The 17,996-nt window shown below is 31.0% G+C and overlaps 1 protein-coding gene across 1 annotated transcript in view; it reads left to right on the forward strand.

The window, feature by feature from the left end:
• The first annotated feature begins 676 nt into the window (after window positions 1-676).
• Window positions 677-17,996, forward strand: part of LOC139502980 (inversin-like) — a 70,381-nt gene continuing 53,061 nt past the window's right edge. Inside the window, exons 1-8 of the mRNA XM_071292652.1 lie at window positions 677-817; window positions 9,387-9,443; window positions 10,924-11,044; window positions 13,440-13,606; window positions 14,476-14,649; window positions 15,246-15,311; window positions 16,618-16,719; window positions 17,462-17,560. Of these exons, the coding sequence (XP_071148753.1) occupies window positions 788-817; window positions 9,387-9,443; window positions 10,924-11,044; window positions 13,440-13,606; window positions 14,476-14,649; window positions 15,246-15,311; window positions 16,618-16,719; window positions 17,462-17,560 (816 nt within the window). The 5' untranslated portion in view covers window positions 677-787. The remainder of the gene's footprint in view (window positions 818-9,386; window positions 9,444-10,923; window positions 11,045-13,439; window positions 13,607-14,475; window positions 14,650-15,245; window positions 15,312-16,617; window positions 16,720-17,461; window positions 17,561-17,996) is intronic.

Consider the following 17,996-nt stretch of genomic DNA (forward strand, 5'->3'; position numbering starts at 1 on the left):
TCTATTCGGTCGTCTGTGAGTTTTTTTTCTTCTTAGTATATTGACTTAATTTTTTTATATAGATGTTCATCATGCGACTTGCCTTTTTGTAAAGTGTCTCATCCTGCTTTTTTTTTTTAACTAAAATCTCCTGTCCTAGCCAGGCCCACCCCTAAAAATCAAATGGCTGTTAGGCAGCAACCATTTGATTTGGGAGGGGGGCTATGGATTTTTTTGTAGAAAAAAGTTTGTTTCCAGTTTTTAGAGATAAAAATAATTTGTTTTTTTTTACCCTCAGCTGCCACTATGTATATGTAATGCTAAAATTGAAAGAAAATCTTGTTTTAGACTTGTCGCTAAAAAAATGGTTGTCCGAAATAAAATTGCAACAGCCCTTCGTGTCTTTTTCACAAAAAGTTTAAATTTTTTTTTTTAACAATGACTATTAAAGAGTCCCTAAGAGAGCTAGCTACCTTTTGATTTTTAGGGGAAGAGCTAGGATGAAATTATTTATTTAGAGGGAAAAAGACAGGACAGGAGTTTTGAGTAAAAAAAAGGCAGGACAGAGATTACAATTAAAAAAATTCAAGACGAAATGTTTTACCCCCCCCTCCTCCATAAAATTCCTTATAAAATGATAATTTACAAAATTGCCGCCATTTAAAATCATCCAATCAGAATTGCCGTCTTATCGACTAGTTTGGTTTCTATGCACAACAATATGGCGGTTCGACATGTGCCACGGAGTGTAAAAGATTAACTCATTCACCCGTGAAAGAATAACATTATACTCCACCCTGAGGTGTTCATGGGTGACAATATTGTGACGGACACACAGGTAATCCAATTAATCTCAGTAATCACATAGATTATTTAATTATTATTAAGTTATCGAGCACTTTCACCAGTTTGTGGATTATTATTTTTTTACATTTCGGAAGATGACGAAGTCAGTAATAGTAGCAATAATCTGAACATTTTGATAGTTACTACTGTAGCTATTTTTATATTAATTTGAATAATTGTAACACAACAAATGCGTATTAAAGTCCATTGAATTTTTTTAACATATATATTGCATTTGGACATTTTGTCATTTAATTTTAAATCCTTTGAAAATAAAATAAATTATTAAGTTAATATTTGTGTTAAAAATATTGAGATCTGGTATAATTACACAAATGTACCACTTAAGTTAGTACATGCAAAGCATATCCACCCACCACCAATAACTATCTACATTGTCATTGTACATGTAACTACAATGTACATGTACATGTATGTACACTGTACGGTACAGATTACAGGATATATTTCATGTATTTACAACTAGAGTTTGAACATATATCTCAAACATGTCAAAATGTATGTTTAAGAATATTTTAAAGTATATAATGACAAATGAGTGACCTTTAATTGGCTGAGTCCTTTTATTTTATTGTGCACATACAGGGTTTAAGCTAGGATTTTGAGGGCTTTATTCACTATTGCACACTATTATATTCAACCTTTTTTTATGTAACAGCAAGGGACCAAGGATTTACAATGCAGGGGCGGATCCAGCCATTTTAAAAAGGGGTGGTTCCCAACCCAGGACAATGGGGGGGGGGGGGGGGGGGGGGGGGGGGTTCCAACTATATGTCCCCATTCAAATGCATTGATCGTCAAAAAAAAGGGGGGGTTCCAACCCCCGGAACCCTCCCCCTGGATCCGCCACTGCAATGTATATAACTACTATAGCTACTAGCTTCCTCTTTGACTTAATCTTTGTCAGATTTTAAAGGACTTTAAATTAGGCATGATTGGCAGTTATTGTATGATTTGACTGTGATGGCCCTTATTATGAAAGATCCTGACATGAGATCTGGAAATTAAGTTTACAATTTCTCTTCAGTTTGTTCCATTGGACATTCCTGATCAACAAAAGTTGGATTCCAAATTTATTAAACAAGGAATCACAGCAGAAATTAACTTGCAACGATTATCTCACTACATGATCATTATTCTTATAAAATGTCTAAATCGATATTTGCCACATACATGTGTATAGCAGAGTATGAATTAGGAGTGAAACATCAGTTCTTGCAGGTTTAAAAATAACTATTTCTAAATTAACTGTATGTTTTGCTTAGTATTTATAACATTGAATTAGAAATTGTACACACATTGTTCCTGATTTCAGAGAGACTCTCTCATTCTAATTTGTTCTTCAGGAGACATAGTGTATTTGTGAGTTCAGTTAGTGACTTAGTCTTTCATGACTTAGTCATGTTTAATGGATGTGTAAGTCATGTACAAAATAATGCAAGTAAGATTGATTTTGATCAGTAATGCTGCTCAGGTTTTATTTGTTTATTTTCCTAATTTAGAGTAATGGGGTTGATATTAACACTTGAATTAAAAACATGTAAAGATTCATCTGTACATGTAAGTGTAATAATTATTGTTTTTTTCTGACCGATAAATTAAAATCTTGCTGTTTCTGTATGAAATTTAATTAATAATGATGTTTAGTGACGTTGGTGTTTTTCATTTTTAATATTTCTAAAAGTGTGAGTAGAAACTGATTAATTTTTACAAGCTTTAACAAAACTTTTCGCAAGCTTTCTTTATTTATAATAAACATGATGAAGTTGACAACTAGCTAGTGTTGGATAATCGGTTGAAATTACCAACCGATTATCTATTACAATCGGTTGACAGCAACCAACCGACTATCGGTTATAATCGCATCATAATTTCTTGCCCTTTTTTAAATGAAATCATGCATTTAGTCTTATTGTACATGTCTAATGTGTATATTCCATATCATTGCAGAGTTTATATATTCATATTTGATCTTTTGTTTCCTTTTCATATTCTGGTGTATTACAATGTAAATTATAATCCTGGTACCTTTGATAACTATTTATTTAGCAGTTAAAACAATGAATTAATATAAGAATCAAGATTCATATTGAACATATTTTATCTCATAATTACAACATAAATTACCAACAGTGACACTAACATTTCTAAATTTTAATGGTGTACTATATGTAACTCACAATACAATTTCAATAACATAGCTGTATAAACATTTGAATGCTTTTTAATTTTAAGAAAAGATGTATAAAGTTTTTAACTTTAAGAAATTTAAGATTAACAGAAAAATATAAAACAATGCATTTGCATTATAAAATATACAGTAAACAAAGAGTAGTCTGTTGTTATTTATGTATTATTGTCATTTTGTTTATTTTCTTTGGTTACATCTTCTGACATCAGACTCGGATTTCTCTTGAACTGAATTTTAATGTGCGTATTGTTATGCGTTTACTTTACTACATTGGTTAGAGGTATAGGGGGAGGGTTGAGATCTCACAAACATGTTTAACCCCGCCGCTTTTTTGCGCCTGTCCCAAGTCAGGAGCCTCTGGCCTTTGTTAGTCTTGTATTATTTTAATTTTAGTTTCTTGTGTACAATTTGGATATTAGTATGGCGTTCATTATCACTGGACTAGTATATACATGTATTTGTTTAGGGGCCAGCTGAAGGACGCCTCCGGGTGCGGGAATTTCTCGCTACATTGAAGACCTGTTGGTGACCCTCTGCTGTTGTTTTTTATTTGGGCGAGTTGTTGTCTCTTTGACACATTCCCCATTTCCATTCTCAATTTTATTGGTATTAAGCCAATGTCTGTTAATTCGTGTAGAATGGCAATGCTTTTTTTCACTTTTGTGATCATTCACATTAACAATTGTGTCATTCGTGCGTCTGAACTTATAATTGCAAGAATGCGGAATTATTACATAGTTGGACCGTATCCGATTTGTGATTAGTATATCTTTCAATATGGCGGACAAATTTCGAAAAATTTACAAAAATTAAACGATGTTTGGCAAGCAATTTGGAAAGGAATATGACGTTTTCGATGCTTCAATTGGATAAAACATTAATAAAAGGCAATTTGCAACACGTTCTAATGAAGCAATGAAATTATATTGTCTAAAATCAGAATGATGTTATGTACGCTCTCAAGTAACAAGTACCGGTACTGAAAGAAAGTATTTCATACAAAGTTATTAATTTTAAACAACATTCCATCAATCTGCAAATATTTATAGTCAATGCATTTGTAACGTTAACGTTTATAAAAAAAGAAATAGGTTATGTCTTTAATTATAGGATGTTTGACATTGTTATTGTCATCGATCCTGATATATTTTGTTATTATTTGTTTGACTGCGCATATAAAATGCAAACCTCAAACGGACCGGAAGTTGATTAGCTAAAAGTACGGAAACTTTAACGACAATCGATTAAACAAAATCCCAATCGATTATCGACATCGCCAGGCCCAACCAACTGATTTCCGACTTATTCCGATCATCGGAACAATACTACAACTAGCACATGTAGCACATAGATTTTAAGTTTTGTAATTGTTTTTGAAATGCTTAACATCTAACAAGTAGTTGAATTAAGTGAAGGTACAATGTAGAGGTCAACTTTGAATGTACATTGTATTGTCTTAATTTTTAATTATTTCTTCTGGTTGTTACATGTACATGTAGGGGTTAGGAACTGAGTTTGTCCCCTTTATCAAACCCGAATTTTTTAGACTAATTTTTTTTTATTGTCTCTTTGAAGCATACCATACATATATAAAAGTTACTATTAATATGTTGTATGGAAAATAGGGACAGTAATTATAAGAGTAGGGTGAACCTAAGAGTTAAGTGTGACATCATTTTAGGTTATGTGGATTATTCAAAACATTAGATTTTTATCCTTTATTTCAATAGATTAAGATTTGACTATGAGCTTTGAAGTTAATTTAAAAATATACATGAATAAGAAATTACAAATTTTGGATGTTTCTAAATTAAATATAAAAAAGAAAAAAGTGTTCCAATTCTGCCACGTGCATCCAAATTGGACATTTTGTAATTTGAAAAGAGGAAGATTTTTTTTGTATTAATTTTTTTTTTAAGAAAATATCATGAATATATAGCTTTTATCAATTTAATTGAAAACAAGTTTTATATACATATATATATATATTATAACAAATTCTTCAACTAATTTTCTTAAGTTCGGATTAGTTAAAAAGTTAACTGTTGATGGTTGTTACTCATGTTATTTGCTGGTAGACAAGGATATGATTATTGCTTTCTGTCTATTTTTTATTTATCAACTACCTATCTTTTATCAGTGTTCTATTTTTAGGTGATCTTGTTAAAGTCTGTTTCATATAAATCATGTGCAAATTATAGGTAAAGTAAAATTTCAGAAGTTTTATCAGTTATTTATGAAAAGTTTGTTAATTACTATCAGTAATTGGTCAATGTTTGCACATTTGTAGCAATATACATTTTATATATATATAAAACAGATTGAGATAGCTCTGAATAATAACCATTTGTGAAAAGGTATATATTTGCTGCTGAGGTAGTATGATGCCTCCTTCACTTCCTGTGGAAAGTTATGGAGATGGTAGAACTTTTCTGTGCATGTTGTTCATGTAGAACCTACATTTACAGAACTGTTGATGAAATGGTTTGATTGTTATAATGCAATATTTGTACAAGTGAAGCAAAATTGTCATTCTTTGCCATCCTTTCTGTAAACAATGATAGAGAGCATTCTAAATAACAAAATCTTAAAAAAATATCTTTTTTTTTACTTAAAAAATCATATATTTGATATTTGAGGGCATTTTTCTAAAGAATAATGAGAAATTGAAAGAGTTATGAAGTTGCTGTTTCTTAAAACAGTTATGAAGATACTGATAAACAGAGACAGCAAACCCTGTTCGAAATTTCTGCACCTTTATACAAATCTTGATGCTACAATACATAATAAGCTTATTACATTTAAACTGAAATTACAGGCAAAATGTATAAGCTTAACTGTGTCAGTATTGAAGTACTTGTCAGATGATACCCTTGGGGACTATGATGTATTACCTCTGATATTCAACATTCTTAGGCCAAAACAGATAGTATTTGTCACCATGGTCACAGTGTGGTTCCAGTTACATGTATATGGACCATAATTTGCTATTGGGCTCCGTTTCCTATAACTATAGAAAAGTGATAAAATTTGAATTACTGTAAGAAAAGTTGTAACTACATCTAAAGATGCCATTATTTTTATTAACATACAAATGTATGCTACTCTTCCCTAGAAAAAAAATTGAAATATACGAATTTCAAAGATTCTAGAACCGTATTTTTGTGTCGTTTCTCGCGTTACTTTTTGCTTCCGAAGAGCATAACGCTGACTGATTTATAGATAATCGTCACCGGCAAATTCGTAACTTTTGCTTTCAAATAACAAAGAACATCGACCAATAAGAATAGTGAGAAGAAAATGCCGAGAACTATAAGTATTTATGTAGCAGATGTAAGAACAGTGGCGTGATTTTTGTGTCCGATTTCGTAACGCAAATTTTAGATGATGTAATCTGCTTTGTTGTAATAGAATTCTTAAAAACAATATGCAAATATGAACTCTCGCGAGATGTTCAAACAGGTAAATCAGAGATGATTTACATTCTTGTTTTGATCTTCGTAATAATTAAGTAAGAAAATGACGTTATCGTTATGCGTTACATTTCACACGAAACAATTTTAGTCCAGTTATTTATTAAAATTGTTTTTGTCCTTAAGTTCTAATCATTTCCGGTCATACGTGAAACATGTGACTAACATGTGATCACGCCCTTACAGCCGGACATACGATATACTAGTTCTAAACATTGTTTTTGTTTCCAACGGGATGTTAGCAAACATAATCTGTAGACTTGTTTCGACTTGTATAAAAAAGGAAAATACAATTTTCAAAGAGATTGCGCCGGGGGTCTATTATTATTCCTATGTGCATAATGTTACATACGATCTTGTGTGAAAATAAATGCCCAATGACTTGACAAAATCGATTTCAAATTTGACCGACGTTTAAACACACTACGTTTCCTAATAACGATGTAAAGGGTCCTTGGAAAATTCAATCGAAATTACGTCTCTTATCATGGTGCCGATGTTCGTTGGATTGATTTTGCTTCAGCAGTAAATATTACTGGATATTTTAGGTGAATAAAGATAATTAAATGAAAAATGCATGTTAATATACCGTTACACTAGGAATGTACAAAGTTGGTAACTTTGTCACAATTTTTAATTATTTTTTTTTATTCATGTTCTGCAAACACTTTTCAGAAACGCAATAAACTTGTCAAAGGAAAAGTAAACTTTTACCAGGCATGACTTGAAAGGAAGTACTTTATTGATTTTAGCCCACTAAAGTAGGTTAAAATGTGGAAACCATGTAGATGGTGTACAGGTCACAAATATCACATGGTGCCTATTTTAAAGATTTTAATTGCAAGTTAAAAGTTTTTTTCTTTACTGGATTTAAAGAATTTTACATTGCCAATGATTTGGAATAAATTTTGTATAACTGGAATTTCAAAACCAAATATAAATATATTTTTTTGGCCAAAACATCAAGATACAACAATTATGGTATCCTGTATCAATGAAGAAAATATGGAAAATTCTGAATAAATTGTACTAATTGTTTTCAAAACAAGCACATATTTAGGAGTTTTATAATACTGTTACATTTAAGATGGATTTTAAGAAAAAGTATACTGTTCAGATTATTTTAAGCAGATTTTGCAATAAAATAAAACTAAAAAAATGCTTTCGGTTTCGTATGGTTTCCTGTAAAAAAACCTTTAATATAACATTGAAAATAGATTTTAAATATTAACATGAAGCAAGTAACACTAGTAATGGTGTTTATTTATGCCTTTTGAATTATATTGTGCAAAATAAAGAAAATAAAGATTGGTTTCCTGTTTGGTTTCCTGTCACGTAAACTGTGAATCAAAATGTATTAATTTTTTCTCGAAAAACTCAATTGTTCCATTCATACTATTCTAATACCAACACAACCCACAAAATAAAAGTTAAAATTTTAGAACTTATAAAAAAGGATACAAAAAGAAACCAAAGGCCGAATACCAAATTATGGTCCATATATATCTTAAAAAAAAAGTTAAGGTAGATATATTACACGTATATTGGACTGGAGCAACATTCTGACTACATGTATGTGCGTAATGAAAAATGACAAAAAAAATCTTTATGATAGGCTATTAGTATTATTAAGATTAAAAAGTAGAGTACATGTACATTGTAGGTAGGGTAATTGGAACCACACATAGATTTTTATTTTGCCTTAAATTTTATAATTACCCCCTATATCCCAAATTCCACTTACTTTTGAAATAGAATGAAATTGAAAAGAATTATTTCTTGAATTTATTTATTGTTAAATCTCAAAATAATTCAAACACATGGGGTATTCCTTATTATTTATAAAATTAATTTTATAGACATGTATGGAGCATGTAATCGTAGGACTTATACTCAAAGGTTGAGTTGGAATCTTAAAACATATAATTATTGGACCTGCTTAATTAAACTTTTTCTTTTGGGCTGTAACTTATGTTAAAGCTGTATAAATATTGACCCAGTTCATTAATGAATGGTCGTGTTTGTTTATGAACGACATGAACAAAGGCACAATGTTTAAATATTGACTGTATATTTGATAAACATATCTCTTTCTACTTGACTTCATAAAAACATTTATTGGAAAAATTTAAATGAACTTGACTAATATTTAGTTTCTTAAGAGATATGGGAATAACATCAATAAAAGTTGTTATGGGTTTTTTAGGTCATTTTTGTTCTTTTGTTTATATGTACAATGTATGTAGTTAGATAATTTTATAACCAAATAAAGACACACTCTTGCAAGTTTTGTTTGACGTTGTTAGATATTTAAAATATGCTTGAGTAAAAGTGATACAAAGAAAGTTGTAGAATGAATTAAAGATGTGTCTAAGGATTAAGGTTTTGAAAAAAATGCAATAGATGCATCATGTCTTTTCTTGATTTTGAAGGTTAGATTTCTAAAGAATTTTATATATAAATCAAGGTGTGGAGTAGTTGTACATTAATAAATGAGACAAAAACTTGACATGAAAATACTATATTGTCGTTAATTGAAATAATCCAAATCTTCCATGCGTTAGATTCACTTGCAACCTCAGTCTTGATCATTGTTGATAGGGTGCAGTGATACAGTAGTTCAACTAATTAGACCACTTATTTCAAAACATTGGGAAGAGCTACAAACATGACAAAAAGGTATACATTGTATGATGAAAAGGGGTCTACGAATAACCAGTCAACATTGCCTGAGGGGCAGTTGGAACCTTATTCATGATCTTCATTCTTTGTATAAATTATTTTTGTGAGAAACTTTTTTATTAGAAAGCAGAGTAGAATGTTTTTAATTATTTTATATCTATATTGAATATAATTAGATTCCCTTGTTTTTATAGGTTACAGGAAATGAGATGACATCAGTGATGGGGGCAGAGGGCCCCGGGGTGACACAGGTAAATATAAAAAAATAAAAGATGTTTGGGACTTTTTTGGCTTCAACCACAGAAGAATAGCTTTTTGGTGTGAAAACACATGCCAGTAAACTAACAAGCAAGATACATGTAAAATAATCTTTCCCCATGTTCACCAATGAAACTAAACTTAAATGTAAGTTTTGATAAACAATCCAAGAGCATAAAGAGTTAATAAATACATGTATGTAGACATTTGGTTAATCTTCTTTGAATGTCCAAAAGCAAAATTTTCATTAGAAATATGAAAGCAATTCAAAGTTTTGGTAACATTGTTTGAATGATAACAAAAAACTGTTACATGTTAAGATATAATATTTAATGAAAAGTTTGAAAATCTTCCAACTTTGAATTTCTGAGGCTCTTAGGACAGTACTGGTCCTTACAATGTTACACAATTCTATACATACATATTTATAAACTTAGATATATTCATGTACAACTTATTCATGCTCTTTTAGTCATGTTAGGTCTTAAGTTTAAGGTGGGTTTTATAAATTAAAAGACACCAAGATTATTATCTTAATTTTAAATCTTGAATTTGACAAAACCTCGCTGACAATGATCTGATGAGGGAAGATATAGAGATATTAAATACGGACAATACACATACACCTTATTATAATTGGCAATCTTTAGACGTACTTTGACACCTATATCGCATGACAATCGGTAATTCCTGTTTTGTGTAAATGCAAAAAATTGTCAATATTTGGTTACGTAATGGCCGTCTTGGCCAACCTTCAGTTGTTAGTGCCTTATTGGCGTGTGCCATTGTCTTTTAAATACATAAAATTTTAAACATAAATATATACCATGTATATTAATTTTGTTACAGTGTATGTAATTTATTTGACACTAATAATATATGTTTAATATGATGAAATCAATATATTACAATGTAGCAAGAATCTATTCAATATTTTCCTTTGAACTTGTAACTTATTAATTATTCACTACAGTCATGGAGCAAATATTATCAAAGAAATTTCCTGTACTAAAATTATTTCCTTGTCTGGCTGTAAAATATTGACTTTTTTATGCAAGAAAAAGAAAAAAAGTTAGCCATAAATATTGTCATGATTGTAGAGATAACACATACACAATGGTATGGGTATGTTTTAGAAAATTGTTATTTATTTCTTTATTCAGCTTGTGTTATAAAATTTATGCCAGTTCCAAATTGAAAATATGACACTGTGCAACAATATGCATGTTCATTGCAGCCTTTTTTCGCACTGTCACTTCTTTATACAATCATCATCCAATCAATATGAATAAGAATAATAAAGACACTTTCATTCTATTGAAATTTAGTCTGATATCAAATATTACAACATTATCAACAGCTGATCAAAAAAAGGGGGGGGGGGGGGGTAAGGCACTTCATTAAACATTTAATGAGAGGCGATTACCATATATCTGGAACAGCCAAGTAAACTGTTTTAATTTTCGTTTCTAGATGGAGAATGGTGGGATGGACAATGTTGCAGAGATTGCAGAGCAGGAGTTGGAAGGAGTCACACAGATGCATGTCGCTGCCGTCAATGGAGACAAAGCCTTACTTGCCAAACAAATAGTCTGTAGGTGCTTTAGTTTGTAAAATAAATAAAAGAAGATAGGGGTATATTTCAATGAGACCAATGCCTTAAAATGTCAAAACCTCAGTATAATTTTTACTGTTCGTAGGTAGATGTATAACTCTTTATTACCCTGTGAAGAAACATCAATACATAGATTTAACAGTCGTACACTTTAAAAAACAAGCCATCCACACCAAAGTCCCTGTTTGAAATAAAACAATTACAACCAAAGATTAGGATCCTCCTGTCTTGTAAAATTTACTTGAAATGTGACAGATCTCAAGTTATGTTTGAAATAATCAACATTGCAGGGCTCACGCTACCAGGCGACTTGGGCGAAGAAGTCGCCTTCCCGACCGTCACTTCGCTTTCCCCGACCTCCAAAAGCGAAATCAAGTCGCCCTGTTCTTGACGATACTCGCTTTCAGTCGCTTTCGTCATCGGACATTTTCAATTTTTACCAAGTTGATGAAACATCAATTTTTTATTGATAATTAAAGAAATTCAAACATAAACGATTCATTATCTTTAGAAAAGAGGTTGAAGCATTGTCTTCGCAGTGTGTAGCAGGTTATTTGATAAAAATACAACTTTTTATCACTTCATGCATTTTCGAAAGTTCCGGTGCTTGTTACTCGGAAACGTACATCAGCCTAAATTTCGGCGGCAAAATAAGTTTGTTACTTCATTTAAACGTGATAAAAGTTGCCTCCAGTAAATTTTTAATCCATTTATTGCATTAAAAACGTCATGTTCCTTTTCAAATAACTTGTCAAACATCGTTTATTTTTGTAAATTTTCTTGCATTCGTCCGCCATTGACCGATTTCTAAACTACGGATCTGTACCGGACCAGCTATGACCGAAATCCGTACTTTTACAATAATTACTACGGACGCACGGACGGAATAGCTGACAGAAGAATATTGATCCCAAAGGGAAAAATTACGCATTCCACACGCATTAAGAGACTTTTGGTTACATCTAATTGGTTGGTGTATATAATTCCCTATATTTTTTATGGATTGTTTCAAACTATTGATTAAAGTTGCTTAACTCTGAGACTATTATACTAATTTCAATACATTATGGCCCAGCTTAATAACTTTTATATTTTTTTTATGAGAAACACTGAATTTCATACACAAGATAATTTTTAATTAAATTGTAATAATGATATATTATAATTTCTTTACATTTTTTGAAATAATTTTTTTTTTTAGTGCTAGATATTTAGTTGGAATAAGTTTCTCACAAGAACCTTAATAAAACTTAAACAACTTTTAATTTCAAATGTTACTTAATTGTATTTTTTTTACTCAGATATGAATTGAACAATATAAAAAGAACATTATTTACATATGGCCCTTTATACTATTGTAAAATCCAAACATTGTAGCGCACCGCGCGAATGAGCACTTCTCTTTCAAATCTCACCACTTCTCCCTATCAGTTTCAAAAAGAGAAGTCACTTCTCCCTATAATTCTGAAGTAGTGTGAGCCCTGCATTGAAAGGAATAAAACTTTTCTTAAGCGACAACAGAAAAATATTATTCTTGAAATCAGCACTGTAATTATACCCCTGCTTTAAAAAAGGGGGGGGGGGGGTATACTGTTTTACCTCTGTCTGTCCTTCCGTCAGTCAGTCAGTCCGTCCGTCCCATGAATATTTTTCGTCGCATTTTTCTCAGGAACTACAATACAAGGATTTCTGAAATTTGGTTTCAGGATTTATCTAAGTCAGCTATCCTGTGTGATGCGTTTTCAGATTAATCACTTGACAACTTCCTGTTTACCGAACACTTGTATGATTTTACACATGATAGCCAAGTTGAAAATTTTCATCACATTTTTCTCAGGAACTATAATACAAGGATTTCTGAAATTTGGTTTCAGGATTTATATAAGTCAGCTATACCGTGTGATGTGTTTTCAGATTCATCACTTGACAACTTCCTGTTTACCGAACACTTGCATATTTTTACACTATTAATATTATCCACTTGCGGCGGGGGTATCATCAGTGAGCAGTAGCTTGCAGTTTCACTTGTTATAAACATTTTAAAACTATTAACTTATTCAACTGTTCCCTATGTCTATCCAGTGACTAATTGTTGTTTTGTGTTTTCATGGTTTTCAGAAACCTTCCTGCCATTTGATTTAGCACAGATACTTCCAAACAGAATCAGCCATCAACAGAAATTTCTTGCATGCTTTAATATTTAAATGTTGAGAATGATATTTTTACTATTTCCTTTGTTTATTCCATTTTAGCAAGTACTCAGGAATTAGATATTCCAAAACTGAATCTGCCATCAACAGCAATTCTTGCATATTTTGTTTAATAAAAGTATTTTATAAGGATAATACTATTTCCTTTGTTTATTCCATTTTAGCAAGTACTCAGGAATTAGATACAGGTGATCAGTTTGGGCGGACTCCTCTCATGTTCTGTGTGTTGGCTGATAGACTGGATTGTGCCGAGCTGTTATTACGAGCAGGGACCCAGGTTAATAGATCTGACAAAGGAGGTAGAACAGCATTACATTGGGCAGCTCATAAAGTAAGTAAAGAATAGAATGTGTTTGGCTGCTTCATTAGATAATATAGGTAAAATATATATAGGTGAGGTGAAGACAGGAATATATAAAGGTATCAAAAAACTTTTTTTTTAGAAGTGGAGATAATTCCCTTATTATATGTGATCTATCTGCCTAACTTGTGATAATCTAATTTATTTAAATCTTTTTTTGAATTCTTCCTTGTTATTGTTGTAATATTATAAAACTTCCAAAAATTGTTGTACTTTTTTACTTTGATAATCTATGCCTTATATCCCAAGTTTTAAAATTTCATGAAAGATGTTTATATAATTTACGATTTTACAAATAGAATATAATATAGAACATTAAAAAAGCAAAGGATATTAGTAGTCAAGATACAATCTTCTTAAATGGGCATGTTTCTATGTACTATTTCAAGCTCTCAATTACTCCCTAGAAATCCAAAAAATGTTGTAAACAAGATCACTGTACTTTAACTTATAAAGGTTCCAAGGGTTTATCCATTAACATAATTTAATTGCTATATGTTTGCAAATTCATTCTGTTAATGCAAAATCATTAATTGGTTGATTTTTCTTGCTTATTTTAATGTTCACTGGCAAATGTTTCATGTATTCTAAATGATAACAACTTATATATAGTCTATAAAAGAAACAATTGAAAGGGCACATGTTGTCATTTTACTGCAGTCAGCTAATAAGAGTGTATGTATACCAACTTATTTTTGTGTTTACACCAATTTTGTGGCAATATCTTTTCTAACTTTTTTGTTGAATTTTTATAAGATCTAGAAAAGATTCAAGTTTGACATTATTACAAAGATCTATATATTAAAACAATATTTTACATATTTTGTGTTTTATTACAGGGAAATAATCGGTTGCTGAAGTTATTGTTATCTAAAGGGGCTGACATCAAACAGAAAGATAATGAAGGTCAAACAGTTCTCCATTTGTGTACTCGACATAAATCTACAAAATGTATGAATTTATTACTCCGGCAACTGTCTCCAGGGGAAATTGACGATCAGGACAAGAAAAAGGTATAACATCAAAATAGTAGGGTAGATTTAATTTGATTTTTTCTTCTGATTATTATAAAACAAGGTCATTCTAAGGAATAGAGAATGAAAATGAGGAATGTATCAAAGAAACAACAACCAGACCAAAGAGTAAAAAATAAAGGAAGGCCACCGATGTGTCTTCAACACAGCAAGACAATTCTGCAACCGGAGGCAGACTTCAACTTGCTCTAAACAAAAAATGTGTACTAGTTCAGTGAAAATGGATGTCATAATAAGCTCCTAAACATATAAATAAACTAAAATTGAAAAAAAAACTGACAAGACTAACAAAGGCCAGAGGTTCCTGACTTTGGACAGGTGCAAATAAAGTCATCATAAATATAGATACCAGGATTAAATTTTGTATTTACGCCAGATGCACGTTTTGTCTACAAAAGACTCATCAGTGATGCTTGAACCAAAAACAGTTAAAAAGGCCAAATAAAGTACAAAGTTAAAGAGCATTGAGGAACATGTCATTAGATGTCTTCAAATCTGCATCTGTTTATTGATTTTAGGGAAATTGATCTGAAAAGTTGTTTCAATAGCCTTTCCTTTTTTTTTTTGACTTTCAGAGAACAGCTTTACACTGGGCAGCATCTTATGGCAATGTGGAACATGTTAAACTATTAATCAAGCAGGTAAGTGGGAGGAGATTTAATAGTAACATGTCAAAATTGTAGTAAGTGCTTGACTTGAGACTGGTAAACAACATCATAAACATTTAGTCATTATAAATGTAATGGTTGAATTGTTGCAAAAAAGAAATAATTGTAAAATAAAGTTTGTTGTATTTCATTGTTTTTGATGATGATGCTGATATAAAGAAATAAAAAAAAACATAAATTGAGAAATAAAATGGAGAACATGTAAAAGAGATAACAACCCAACCAAAGAGCCAAAGGCCACAATGGGTCTTCAACACAGGGAAAAAAATCCAGCTCCCCGAAGCAGGCTGCAGCTGGCCCCTAAACAAAAATGTGTGCTAGTGGTAGTTCAGTAAAAATCGAATTCACACTAAACTCTGAAATAGATAAACGAACTAAAATTTAAAAAAAGTACAAGACTAACAATGGCTAGAGGCTCCAGACTTGGGATATGTGCAAAAATGCAACGGGGTTATATTATAATGCATGTTTTGTGAGATCTCAATCCTCCTCATATGGCTAAGGGCTATTCCAGAAAAAAATGTAGGGGGGGGGTGGAAGGCAGTTTTTGTCAGCACCCATCACCCAGACAATTGTAATTGAGAATTATAGTGCATTATAGTGTGAAAAGTTGCTCTGATACCCATCACCCATGTATTATTAATACAATGTGCCTTAATGTAGAACAAACAAATATGTAGCATGAATGGTGGGATGAAGTACAAGAAAGAAAGGATAAGTAAACATGCATTTTGATTAAATAAATAAAAATAAGGAGATCTTTATAGTAAGATTACCAATGAGAAAAACAATCCAACAATATCTTAATTATATAACATACACGGAATAAATCCTTTATATGCCACTATACAGCCTTCACTAATGAGCAAAACCCATACTATATGTAGTCAGCTTTAAAATGCATTTTTATGACAAAATGTTAAAAAAATAAAACGAAAAAACCAGCAGTATAATTTATGATACATGTACAACAATAAAAGAAAACAAAATATCAGCTAACAAAAAACAGGCTCTTTACTTGGGACAGGCAAATGAAGAATTATTTCAGGTTGGACATACATATTTGTAAGCACTCAAAGTACCAATCAAAGAGTGATTAAAAACAATTCTTGTAAAACCAAAAAATTCTTAGATTAGTGATAAGGACTTTTGTGGATGAATTTAATCAAATTTTGTCCACAGAGTTATTTTATTCTTAGCTCAATATTGTTACAATCATGACAATGGACAAGCTAAAGTAAGCTTGACTTAGAAATTCATTTCTGTTTATGTATTTCAGGATTCTAATATAGGTATACCAGATATTGAAGGTAAAACTCCTTTACATTGGGCAGCAAGTTGTATGGACCCAGATGCACCTAGTTGTGTTAGACTTATTTTGGTAAGTGTTTGGAAAGATAAGCATAACCTTTTACGCTTATCAACCATTTTATGAGTGAAAGGCAGATTTGTAATCCCCATAAATTTTCAACAATATTTGCTCTGCCAGACACATAAGACATCTTTTTTTTTTTTATTAATACAACACTCTTTAATGTCACATCTTATCTAATGCATATATAGTAAAAATAATTCAATGTAACATTTATGTTACAAATTCAAAAAATAAATGTTTTTGCTATTTCATGAAGAAAATTTTATGGCTTTTGATAAAAAATATCCTTTACTACTGCATATGGTTTTCATTAAAAGTGCACTTATTTCTGTTTGTAGACCCATTGGTGGCCTTCAGCTGTTGTCTGCTTTATGGTCGGGTTGTTGTCTCTTTAACACATTCCACATTTCCATTCTGAATCTTACCTGTTTTGAACTTCAGGTTTATACAACACCACACATTTTGATACCTTATAAAATATAAATGTGTTCCTGAAATGTTCATATTTTATAATATTAACAGCTCCTCTACCTATTAAAAATGGCCCATAAGGAACTGTCAAATCATCCGCACCTTTTGCTTGGGTTCATGGTTCTAAATCTTTTGTTTTCTATGAATGTTTGATTATTTAGAAGAAAAAAAAATATTTTCTTCCCATCATATGAAGTAGAAATAGAAAACATCTTGCGTGTAGCTATAATTGTAGATGCTTTCCCAACATTCATTTACAGTTTTGCTTTATTTTTAGGAAACCACCCCAACCGTTATAAACTGGCCAGATTATGAAGGGAGAACAGCCTTACATCTAGCAGTGGCTGATGGGAATGAATCTATTGTAAAAGTGCTAGTAAGTCTGTAGAAAGCATTGTTTGATGGTTATTGTGCTATTTAAAAGATCTGACCCATTTGATTCCCATCTTTTCTAAATGTTTCAAAAATTGTTTTTAAAAGAATATTCACTGTTTTCAGAACATATTGGAAATTCAGAAATTTCAATCATCTCAAATTATTTAGTTACATGTATTGCACAAAAGAAAAGATGTGTATATTTCGAACAGATTTAGAATTTCATGATATTGAGTGGTCAACACAAATCATAAAAGATTCATTATTGTTCATGGAAAATCAATTTCCTTGGATTTCCTGGGTAAAAGTGAACCATATATTAACATGTTCATCAAACTTCAAATTTTCTGAAAGCTTTCATGCAAAACCACAATAATTCAAATATTTACAAACATACAATATTTCCATTTACAATAATTATACCCATGAAAATAAAT

This window comes from Mytilus edulis, chromosome 14, assembly GCF_963676685.1.
Source record: "Mytilus edulis chromosome 14, xbMytEdul2.2, whole genome shotgun sequence".
Taxonomy (NCBI): Eukaryota; Metazoa; Mollusca; class Bivalvia; order Mytilida; family Mytilidae; genus Mytilus; species Mytilus edulis.